Consider the following 12,657-nt stretch of genomic DNA (forward strand, 5'->3'; position numbering starts at 1 on the left):
TGCATGTCAACAGTGTCGAAGCAATATCCAGGGCCGTAGCCTGTACAATCTTGTGCCCACCTCCCTCCAGAAGACCGTGCCAGGTGGAGAGAGGAGGCATTTCTCTTGCCACAGTGAGTGCACCCGGCATACCTATCTGGGTCAGTCTTTTTAAGAAAAGCGTTACATAAGTGTGGCGCACGAAATTAAAGTGTAGGAGCTTGAATCTATTGATGCATGAAATGGCGCACACCAACGACAGTGTCCCGGCCCAGTCAGCATCCACCACTGGTTCCCTGAGCTTTTGCTCCCACGCCTGGCGTGCCACATAGGGTTTACTCCATTTTCATGTCAAAGTGACTGCTGCTCACAAAACACAAGCTGGAGACTGGCCACCTCCATGTGAAAAGTGCCTGCTGCTCACAGTACACGAGCTGGAACCCTGGCCACCTCCATGTGCAAAGTGGCTGCTGCTCACAACACACAAACCGGAGACTGGCCACCATTGTTTGCAAAGTGCCTGCTGCTCGCAAGTGACATGCTGGAGACTGACTACCTCCATGTGCAAAGAGCCTCCTGATCACAGCCCATGAGCTGGAGACTGGCCATCTCCATGTGCAAAGAGCCTCCTGATCACAGCCCATGAGCTGGAGACTGGCCATCTCCAAGTGCAAAGTGCCTGCTGCTCACAGCTCATGAGCTAGAGACTGCCCACAACCATGTGCAAAGTGCCTGCTGATCACAGCCCATGAGCTGGAGACTGGCCATCTCCATGTGAAAACAGCCTCCTGATCACAGCCCATGAGCTGGAGACTGGCCACAACCATGTGCAAAGTGCCTGCTGCTCACAGCACACGAGCTGGAGACTGGTCACCTCCATGTGCAAACTACCGGATGCTCACACAGGATGATCTAGAGACTAGCCACAACCATGTGCAAGGTGCCCAATGCTCAAGCCAGACGAGCTGGAGACTGGCCACAACCATGTGCAAGGTGCCCGATGCTCAAGCCAGACGAGCTGGAGACTGGCCACAACCATGTGCAAAGTGCCCGATGCTCACGCCAGACGAGCTGGAGACTGGCCACAACCATGTGTAAAGTGCTCGATGCTCACGCCAGATGAGCGAGAGACTGGCCACAACCATGCAGACAAGCTGGAGACAGGCTGTAGGAGGCTGGACTGGCTTGTAGTGAGTACCAAGGGGTACTTGCACCTTGCACCAGGCCCAGTTATCCCTTATTAGTGTATAGGGTGTTTAGCAGCTTAGGCTGATAGATAATGGTAGCTTAGCAGAGCAGCTTAGGCTGAACTAGGAGACGGGTGAAGCTACTACAGTACCACTTAGTGTCATATGCACAATATCATAAGAAAACACAATACACAGTTATACTAAAAATAAAGGTACTTTATTTTTATGACAATATGCCAAAGTATCTTAGAGTGTACCCTCAGTGAGAGGATAGCAAATATACACAAGATATATATACACAATAGCAAAAATATGCAGTATAGTCTTAGAAAACAGTGCAAACAATGTATAGTTACAATAGGATGCAATGGGGAAACATAGGGATAGGGGCAACACAAACCATATACTCCAAAAGTGGAATGCGAACCACGAATGGACCCCAAACCTATGTGACCTTGTAGAGGGTCGCTGGGACTATTAGAAAATAGTGAGAGTTAGAAAAATAACCCTCCCCAAGACCCTGAAAAGTGAGTGCAAAGTGCACTAAAGTTCCCCTAAGGACAAAGAAGTCGTGTTAGAGGAATAATGCAGGAAAGACACAAACCAACAATGCAACAACTGTGGATTTCCAATCTAGGGTACCTGTGGAACAAGGGGACCAAGTCCAAAAGTCACAAGCAAGTCGGAGATGGGCAAATGCCCAGGAAATGCCAGCTGCGGGTGCAAAGAAGCTTCTACTGGACAGAAGAAGCTGAGGTTTCTGCAGGAACGAAAAGGGCTAGAGACTTCCCCTTTGGTGGACGGATCCCTCTCGCCGTGGAGAGTCGTGCAGAAGTGTTTTCCCGCCGAAAGAACGCCAACAAGCCTTGCTAGCTGCAAATCATGGGGTTAGCGTTTTTGGACGCTGCTGAGGCCCAGGAGGGACCAGGAGGTCGCAAATTGGACCAGCAGAGAGAGGGGACGTCGAGCAAGACAAGGAGCCCTCTCTGAAGCCGGTAGCACCCGGAGAAGTGCCAGAAACAGGCACTACGAGGATGCGTGAAACGGTGCTCGCCGAAGTTGCACAAAGGAGTCCCACGTCGCCGGAGACCAACTTAGAAAGTCGTGCAATGCAGGTTAGAGTGCCGTGGACCCAGGCTTGGCTGTGCACAAAGGATTTCCGCCGGAAGTGCACAGGGGACGGAGTAGCTGCAAAAGTCGCGGTTCCCAGCAATGCAGCCCAGCGAGGTGAGGCAAGGACTTTCCTCCACCAAACTTGGACTGAAGAGTCACTGCACTGTGGGGGTCACTTGGACAGAGTCGCTGGATTCGAGGGACCTCGCTCGTCGTGCTGAGAGGAGACCCAAGGGACCGGTAATGCAGCTTTTTGGTGCCTGCGGTTGCAGGGGGAAGATTCCGTCGACCCACGGGAGATTTCTTCGGAGCTTCTGGTGCAGAGAGGAGGCAGACTACCCCCACAGCATGCACAAGCAGGAAAACAGTCGAGAAGGCGGCAGGATCAGCGTTACAGAGTTGCAGTAGTCGTCTTTGCTACTATGTTGCAGGTTTGCAGGCTTCCAGCGCGGTCAGCAGTCGATTCCTTGGCAGAAGGTGAAGAGAGAGATGCAGAGGAACTCGGATGAGCTCTTGCATTCGTTATCTGAAGTTTCCCCAGAGACAGAGACCCTAAATAGCCAGAAAAGAGGGTTTGGCTACCTAGGAGAGAGGATAGGCTACTAACACCTGAAGGAGCCTATCAGAAGGAGTCTCTGACGTCACCTGGTGGCACTGGCCACTCAGAGCAGTCCAGTGTGCCAGCAGCACCTCTGTTTCCAAGATGGCAGAGGTCTGGAGCACACTGGAGGAGCTCTGGGCACCTCCCAGGGGAGGTGCAGGTCAGGGGAGTGGTCACTCCCCTTTCCTTTGTCCAGTTTCGCGCCAGAGCAGGGCTAAGGGGTCCCCTGAACCGGTGTAGACTGGCTTATGCAGAATTGGGCACCTCTGTGCCCAACAAAGCATTTCCAGAGGCTGGGGGAGGCTACTCCTCCCCTGCCTTCACACCATTTTCCAAAGGGAGAGGGTGTCACACCCTCTCTCAGAGGAAGTTCTTTGTTCTGCCATCCTGGGCCAGGCCTGGCTGGACCCCAGGAGGGCAGATGCCTGTCTGAGGGGTTGGCAGCAGCAGCATCTGCAGTGAAACCCCAGGAAGGGCAGTTTGGCAGTACCAGGGTCTGTGCTACAGACCACTGGGATCATGGGATTGTGCCAACTATGCCAGGATGGCATAGAGGGGGCAATTCCATGATCATAGACATGTTACATGGCCATATTCGGAGTTACCATTGTGAAGCTACATATAGGTAGTGACCTATATGTAGTGCACGCGTGTAATGGTGTCCCCGCACTCACAAAGTTCAGGGAATTGGCTCTGAACAATGTGGGGGCACCTTGGCTAGTGCCAGGGTGCCCTCACACTAAGTAACTTTGCACCTAACCTTTACCAGGTAAAGGTTAGACATATAGGTGACTTATAAGTTACTTAAGTGCAGTGTAAAATGGCTGTGAAATAACGTGGACGTTATTTCACTCAGGCTGCAGTGGCAGGCCTGTGTAAGAATTGTCAGAGCTCCCTATGGGTGGCAAAAGAAATGCTGCAGCCCATAGGGATCTCCTGGAACCCCAATACCCTGGGTACCTCAGTACCATATACTAGGGAATTATAAGGGTGTTCCAGTAAGCCAATGTAAATTGGTAAAAATGGTCACTAGCCTGTCAGTGACAATTTGGAAAGAAATGAGAGAGCATAACCACTGAGGTTCTGATTAGCAGAGCCTCAGTGAGACAGTTAGTCACTACACAGGTAACACATTCAGGCACACTTATGAGCACTGGGGCCCTGGGTTACCAGGGTCCCAGTGACACATACAACTAAAACAACATATATACAGTGAAAAATGGGGGTAACATGCCAGGCAAGATGGTACTTTCCTACACAGGCACCACGGACAATCGAGCAAAATTAGAAGGTCCTTGTGTTTATTTTCACTGCTTTGAAAAGTAATGTTCATACTTTCTTCTCAGTTCGTTGCCTGGGAAACTGTGACCTGGCCTGGTGCTGGCTGACACATCCTTTATGCTTGGCTTCATGTTATTCTAAATGTTGGTGGAACAGAAGACACGTTTTTGAAACTACATTAGGTCGGTGACATCGAGGAAAAAGCGATGAGTGGCGTGGGGGTGTGGCTGCACCCAGTTTAATCTGTGAGGGGGTCAAGTCTGAGTGACGTGGTGTAGGCTCATGCTCCTCTAAGGCCTTCAATAGATGTTTGGGTGAATTATTCCCTGAAAGAGCCGGTGGCAGCGCCTGGATGGATGGATGGCGCCCTTCTTATATACAGGCATACATAAGCTTTCTCCCCAGGCCATGTCCTGGTGGGTCATGGGCCCTAGCGCAAGGTCCCCCCAGGGAATATGAAAACATTGCTGTAAATGAGATGCCGCGTGCCCGTCACACCCCGGACCCCGGTGTCACTGCACCTGCTACACTAATGTAATTGACGAGTCATCAAGGTCCTCTTTCTACTGGTCTTTCCTTCTCACCCCCGACTCCATCCATCTTTTTTCCTCATCTCATTCAGTCACGCAAGGCACTCCTCTCTATCCCCTTCCTCGGTCTCCCTCTTCTGTCTCCCACTCATCCACACCTCATTCTTAGCAACGGCTCCTTCGCTATGGCAGAGGAGCGCGGTGCCCCACTGCTCTGTGTGAGCAGCGAAAAAAAGGAAAAATAAAATGATAATGCAATAGTACTATCATTATATTTTTCTTCCGGAGCCATGTTAGGGCGGGGCTGTTTCACATGGAGGAGTGGTATGTGCACCTTAAGTGCATGTGACGCTTTAGCTGGCTGTGTTGGGCCAGCCAAAGTGTCATGCGCACTTAGCATTTCTCCAACCGGCTGTATCGCACAGGCCGGGTGGAGAACGTGCACAGGGTTCACTTCCTGTCTGAGCACCAAAGCCGGCTGCTCAGCCCAATCACAACGCTGCTGTCATGATTGGCTTAGGGAAGTCTGGGAGTCTGTGCGCTGCCGAAAGTGAGGAAGAGGTGGAACCCGTCTCCCGACAGAACAGGTAAGTGTTTTTTTATTTTTTTTTACTGGCCACCCCCATTCAGCAGCACCTGCATCTGCTCACTCTGCCCTTCTCGCCTTATTTCTGGTTCCTTTCGCTTCCTCTTTTCAAGCCCAATCTGCTCATTCGCCTCACTTTTCTCTACCTTATTTCCTTCTCCCATTCGCTCACCTTTTCCTGCCCTCCTCCCCATTCTTTCCCCCTCTCCTATTCTTTAATCCATTTCTTCTGTGTTCTTCACTGTTCCCTTATCTCTGCTCCCTCCAGAGCCCTCCCCTGAAACATAAGCACAGACAGGCCTTTGCAATGCAGTGTCTAAAAAAAGAATATAAAAAAAAAAAAAAAATCAGAACACGCAGCCTCTGAAATAGCATCTGCTGATGAGGGCAGACTTGGCCCCGCCCACCCTGGCCCCCTCCCACCTCTGGCCATGCCCACCGGTGGGCCCCTCCCACCTCTGGGCCCCAGCGCACTGCACCGGCTGCACCAATGGTAGTTATGCCCCTGTTCCCAGGATGTAGGAATTATCCTTCCAAGGATACACTTCAAAACATTGGTTGTAAGATGTCCACCTACATTTCAGGACTGGCTTCAGTATCATAACAGAAAGGTCCCCTAAATGTATCACTTCTGATAGGAAATCAAAGCTTGAAAATCTCTAGCTATCAAATAACCACAAGTTATCCAATCAAATATTATTCTTTCTACCTCTTAAAGGATCTCCTTGGTTTAAGTTAAATGCTGTACTCAATGAGGCACATAAATATTTAAATATTTGGAGAATTGTCTGTTAAGACTAACACCGTAGCTGAGGTTATCATCAGAGCACTGTGCTATGACCCCTTTACCATGTCCCCTTTTTCTGGCCAAAATATGCTAGTTTCAAGAAAATACAGTGATTGGTTTCCAAAAAAGTGTCTAAATAACCAATTCCCTTGGAAGCTTAAAATATCACAATTTTCAAATATCGTTTTCTTGCCTTAGAAGAGTCAAACAGCCACCTGTGGGTTCAAATGCAGATCTCGATGGGAAGAATTAGGATTTCAAGACATTCGCGCCTGCAAATGGAACTTAGCACCCTGGAAAATGTGCCAGATGGGCGATGTTCTACAATACTATGTTTAGGAGTACAGGCCGAAACATCAGTATTTTTAAGAACAACAGAGAGTGACCATTGTAAGTAAGGGTGACACCAACAAAGTTGTAACCCCACTTTCATACACTTTACAAAAAATACAAATTCTTGATTGTAAATAGGATCAGGGCATCAGCAGACACAGCATACTCAATTTAGGGGCAGGAATCTCAACACCAGGGATTTAAAGTACCTAACTGGCCAACACACATTTCCACAATAGTAACATTCCCTCCTGTCGACCATCTGCCAGGCTTAGAACCTGCAGGAGTAAAGGGAAGGAGTAGTGCTACTCATAGCGATCTACTACATTCATACATTTCCACAGTTTTGTGAATTCTTAAAAAAGTTAGAAATGTACTCAAACCTGTGATGTGTATATTTCTAACTTTTAAAATAATATGTCTTAATCAGGCTTTATGTAGTGAGAGTAAATCAGTCTCTGTAACAAATCAACACTTTACTTGCAACTCATTCTCCAAAAATTTCCCTTGAATATATTTTAAGGACACTGGATTGACAGAGAACAGTTTTTAAATCTCTATCTCATTAGTCAGTTTCTAGAAAAAAGCCAGGAGGCCCATTCTCACCCTGGCGACGAAGAACTTCCTCAGAAGGTACTGCCGGTCCTGGGTGCTGAGTTCGACCGAAGTCCGTGCAACAGCTTCTGGGATCTCCTTATCCCGTGCCTCCCCAGAAGCCGCTTCACCTCCTTTTTCCACACCGGAGTTTGGGATTTCCTGCTGCCCTGCGCTGCCGAGCTCCACCGGTCGGAATTCCTCACTATCGCCAGTTTGAGACATTTCCACAAATCTAGAAGAGAAAGAGAAAGCATTACTTTGATGATCTTCTTAGAGTTAGATGCTGGTGTGGCAGACAAATAATACACCATCAAAGAGCAGTCCCACCAAAGCATCATACGAGGAGCCCGGAGGAGGCCGGCCTAATGTTAGGAGAAGAGGGCGAGGGGCTGGATGACCACTAAGATGGCCAAGTGATATTGACGGGCTATTCCTGGTGTCTTGAAGCTCTGGCCTGGTTTGGGATTTTACCCAGAGGTCTAAGCAGAGCAGGATCACAGAGAGAATTTACGCCCTGGATCAGAAGACACAATATCCGACTGGAAAACAGAAATTCAAAGGATGCCAACTCATGGATTCAGTATTGTATGAATGTTATGTTTTATCATGGGGCAATGATCCGTTGCCAAGTGGACACCATGGGGCAACAATCCGTTGCCAAGTGGACGCCATGGGCCAATAATCCGTTGCCAAGTGGACGCCATGGGGCAACAATCCGTTGCCAAGTGGACGCCTTGGGGCAATAATCAGTTGCCAAGTGGACGCCATGGGGCAATGACCCAATGCCAAGTGGATGCCATGTTTGATGTACCTGCTCTGTAATATATTTTGTTTTCTGAAATCAAAATGCCAAAACTAGTTTTTTTATTTTTATTTATTTTTTAAAGAAAGCAATGGCCTGACGTGCAAGACGTTTTGCTTCTGGTGCATGTGGAATATGGTACATTTTTCTGGCCGTATACCGTCAAGCTTCGCATGGTGGTCCCTTGTTTAATAATGGAGTGATGTTCACCCTTCCCTTCACCATAGGGTGGTGAAAACCTCACTGGTTAATGCTAGCAGAGCCAGCCAGCCCATGTAAACCCAGCTGTTCCCCAACTCTAGATCCAAGGTGGGCCTTTGAGTTTAAAGCAGCGGGTGAAATTACTGTTTTTGGGGTGCTCCCACTCTGCCAAACTCTAAATGACCCCCTTATTATCGAGGAGTGTTAAAGATTGTTAGGGGGCTGAGAAGAACGTTTGAGTAGGGGCATAGCTTGGTCAGTAAGATGGAGGCGGGCGGGGTGAGCTTCATATTTTCCGACAATCACAATGGCGTATAATGCTCAAATCCATTATTACAGGACAAGCAAGGAGCATGAGAGGGGTCTGGGATGTGGACTGGTGGGACTCCTAAGGGAGAAAACACAATATTTTGTTAAATAGCCAATATTTTTGAGGACTTTGCAAAGAGAGGGGGGGGGGGTGGGAGTGTGTGTCCATTTTTGTGCTGTGTACGTAGAAATCCGACACACCTCGCCATACCCGACTGAAAGCACCTGTACCGAACTGTTCATCTCAAAATACAATTATCGCGGGGAGGGTGAAGCTGTGCTCCTGCCTTTCAGATGTAACCCTGTGACCTCTCAGGTAAGGTTTTTTCCAACATCTACTATGGTGATTGCAATAATTGTGGCACTGTTGTCGAATAGATTTTTTTCCCCACTTGTGTGAGTCTGTTGCTATTTCTCATACATTCTCAGATATGTCCCTGATCCATTCCCAAACCTTTGTGATTTGATACAGTCTCAAGGCTGGTGTAGGGAGCATGCACCCCGCACATATTGATCAGAAATATAATTGACTATGTATGCCTTGTTCTATATAAAACTACATAAGTGCTGGTACACGATTGATTTTAAGATGGTAAGAGTTAGACTACAGTCCTATGTGATGACCCTACACCAGGCCATGAAATAAACATAAATAGGTATTTAATGCATTGGTTTCTATTTGTAGAATGAAAGCACCGGGGCGGGGCCAAGTTGCCTGTCCCAGGTGAATGTGGCACAAACTGCAGTGATGGACAGGAGTGAACTTACCTGGTTTAGGGACTGGTGAGCGTAGTGCAGGAGGAGTCAAGTCAAGGGTCCCTCAATAACAGCAACAAAAAACTTCCTCTGCTTGATGCTTAGGAACTCCACAGACAACAGGGAGACCATCTGGCAGAAAAAGCTCCACCAATGGTACCCGAGGGGGATCAAGTCGAAAGAGAGCAAATGGTTGGCCAACACCCTTCAAATGAGCCAACCCTTGGCTTGGCCACTCAGTTTAGAGGGACCCCGAAGGCGGCCGCTTAAGATCTGACCCCAGCATGGACCAGTGCACACATGCAGCACTGAAGGGTTGGGGGAGGCTGGAGGGCACCACAAGGGATGCCAGGCAGCCGGTTGGTTACCGTAGACTGATAGTCATAACTTGGGCAACAGCTGGAGCGCATCTCAATTTTGTGGAAGCCATTTTCAGGGCCAATGGAATTTGGTTCCCAAACTGGGAGCTGCGGCTCCCTGGTGTGCCATCAAAACTAGCCAGGGGCGCCACACACAGTTTGGGAACCACTGAGCTATTTCCAGTTCGGACACAATAAAACTACAGCCAGTGGTTCCCAAACTGTGTGCGGCGCCCCTGGCTAGTTTTGATGGCGCACCAGGGAGCCGTGGCTCCCAGTTTGGGAACCATGTAGCCCCACAATTTTCCCATAATAATAGATTTGTGATATGTGCCACGTACACAACCCATCATTTGATGAATAATGATCAGATTTTAATAAGACAAACGTTTCCAGTTCAAACGGTTGAAAAGTTATTAAAACTGCAGCGACACGTTACCGCGCAGTGGAAGGCCATTTACAAATGTTTACTGGTCACTTTTCTGTTGCTTATTGTTACATTGGCTGTTAAACTGGTACTAATGAGGTGCAGCCAATGCCCAGATAGTATTAACAAGTTTAAAGATGACAGAATTATGAAGTAACACTATCACAAAATGTGCCAGATTAGGCTGCATAGTTTGCCCTTTCTTGCCGCATTAATCACTGAATCCTGCCGCATAATTTGGCCCTCCCCTGCTCCATAATTTCAGTGGTCCTCATGGTCTTCAACATTAGTTTTTTTTGCAGCACTCCAAACGGGTGAACTGGTGGCCCCTTCCAAACCTGTGTCAGGGGGACTCTTGCTTAGGGGAAGGAAATGCAAATTCGGGGAGAGCAGGGTAGGCATAACGTTTGTAAGGTCAAAGACTGATCAAGAAGGCAAATTGAAGTTTGCCCAGCTCGAAAATGTGGATGATGCACACTCCTACCCTTCCTAAAGAGATGTGTGGCCATGAGGCCACCAAGGGACCGGCCACTAGTCACACCTTGCGGATAGCTCACACCTGAACAAGCTCCAGTTTGCGTCTGTAATGCACAGAATAGTTCATAAGAGGGATGTCCCAGCCTTGATCCACAGATCCCAGTCCGCCAGGACAGAGCAAGCCACAACTGAGGGTATGTGACGGATGCCAAGTGTGGAATAATGAAAGTGGTCAGATGACAATCTAAAACACTCAGGGCTTATAACAGACAGACTATGATGTGTCCTCAAGTGGAACCTATTGTGAGCGGGCGTACTTTGGAGCACGTTTACAATGAATTGGCGTAGGGCAGCACCGCAAATCTTTTTGCTGCGCTGCCCTACGCCAATGCGACAGGGCAGGAATGCACTGTATTTAAAAGATAAGGTGTATTCCTGTCCTCTCTGTCAGCGCTGGCGCACAATTTGGTGCCCAGCGCCAACGTACCCGCCCTTGCACATTGGGGCAAGGGTGTCTGCATTGTTGGCAGAATTGTTTTTGTGCAGGAAGGGGCACCTTCCTGCACAAAAACAATCCATGAAGGCTTTTCCCTTTTCTAGGTGTGCTGCAGAACGCAGCACACATTAAAGAGGAAACAATGAGATTACAAATATTTCTCCCCATTATGTCTCTCCTGGGGAGGCGTATGATTTGGACGCATTCCCAGGTTTACAAGTCCTCTTAAATCTGAGAATGCATTAAAAAGCATGGGTGCTACGTGGGAAAACCCACTGAAAATCGTCATAGAACTCCTCCCTAGCACAGAGTAAGGCAGCGCAGCAACTTGAGCTGCGTTACCTTACACCGTATCTATGAGGCCACGAAAAACCAGGCAAAGTGGCTGTGCGTGACCCCGTAGATATGGGTCTGCACTATCCACCACTGTAGCTTAAAAAAAAAAGTGAAACCTTGGTGGGGCAATGCACTTGTAAACATGCCCCTCCATCTATTGCCAGGGTCAGTGGAGGGAGAACAGAGGACAGTTTAGGGCCTCAGTCACTCTTACCCGGCCACGGCTCAGCTAGCAATGAACGGCCAACAGGAGATGGTTCAAGGTCTCTTGCTGAAGAACTCCAGGGCACTGGGGAGGAGGTGAAGCCTGGGACTTGCTCACAAACCACGCAAGGCCAGACATCCTCCTTGTACACTTCCGGTGGAACGACCTAGGTGGAGAGCAGCTGGCAGCATCGCCGGGGCAGTGGGTCCAACCACACTGATGAATTCGATTATACTATTCCCCCATAATCGAACCTCTATTTGGTCAAAAATCCATTACACAAACTCAGATTCATCCATTATAAGTATACGTAGCGTGTTCTAATTCATTTTGGGCAAAGGACCCTTTGCCATGAGGCTCACGTACATCATAGAAGTCAAGATGTAAATGTTGCATTGGGGGGGGGTGGGGGGGGTAGGGTTTACAGATATTTATAAAGGATTATGGACAATTGTAGAACAGTAGGGTACTTCTGACTGCCAAGGTCATAGCGAGGCTTGGATAACACATATTTACCTTCTATATGAGCCCAGATGCTGTGTGGCAAGAGACACAGATCTACACCGGTCTTGTGTCCACTCTCCCTCCTATTAATGGTGCTCACTCCTGTGATGTAAAGCATTCACTCTTTAAGGGGTACCCCATGCATGGTATTTATCTTTATGGGCATGGTTTTGATACCAAGCGACAAACCTGAGACACAAGTTCATACAGACATCATATTTAAGGCTCTTAGTTTTCTGTTTTTACTGACTTTTGCAGATAACAAGATACACAAATCCTGGAGCTCTTCCCATACTTCTGTACATGGGGGACAGGATTTACTCGTGGTTCATAGTCGTCAAGTCATTTATTCATTTAAAGTTTGAAAACCCGTATTGTTGTGGTAACGGAAAGGACCGGGAATATCATTACTTTATTAAAAATCAAAGATTCATTAACAATTAAAAAATTACAATAGATTTATAATGTATGGAGGGTAAGAGTTTCACACTTGCTTGTAAAAAAATGTATAGATATAAAGCTTATTTAAAATGGATGTTACATAAATGTTGAATCTCCTTGTGTCACGGTTTGTGTGCACGACCATTACACTAGGAGGAGTCAACTCATCTAATCAAGATATTTCCAAACTTGCTCTACGTGTCATCACAGCAGGGTGAATCATCCAAGATCACTTTAACATAATCAACTTCTTATGACCTTCAAACCAAGAGGTATAAAACTATAAACAGGATTCCGCCCCAAGGTAAGCCTGGTCATGTGACGCAATACCATAGTCTCTTCTACTG

General features: G+C 47.9%; 1 protein-coding gene across 1 annotated transcript in view; it reads right to left on the reverse strand.

Moving 5' to 3' along the window:
* TPRG1 (tumor protein p63 regulated 1) overlaps positions 1-12,657 on the reverse strand; it is a 294,564-nt gene that overhangs the window by 251,020 nt on the left and 30,887 nt on the right. The window contains exon 2 of the mRNA XM_069212796.1: positions 7,007-7,229. Within this exon, the coding sequence (XP_069068897.1) occupies positions 7,007-7,219 (213 nt within the window). The 5' untranslated portion in view covers positions 7,220-7,229. The remainder of the gene's footprint in view (positions 1-7,006; positions 7,230-12,657) is intronic.

Source organism: Pleurodeles waltl, chromosome 11 (genome assembly GCF_031143425.1).
Source record: "Pleurodeles waltl isolate 20211129_DDA chromosome 11, aPleWal1.hap1.20221129, whole genome shotgun sequence".
In the NCBI taxonomy this organism is placed as follows: domain Eukaryota; kingdom Metazoa; phylum Chordata; class Amphibia; order Caudata; family Salamandridae; genus Pleurodeles; species Pleurodeles waltl.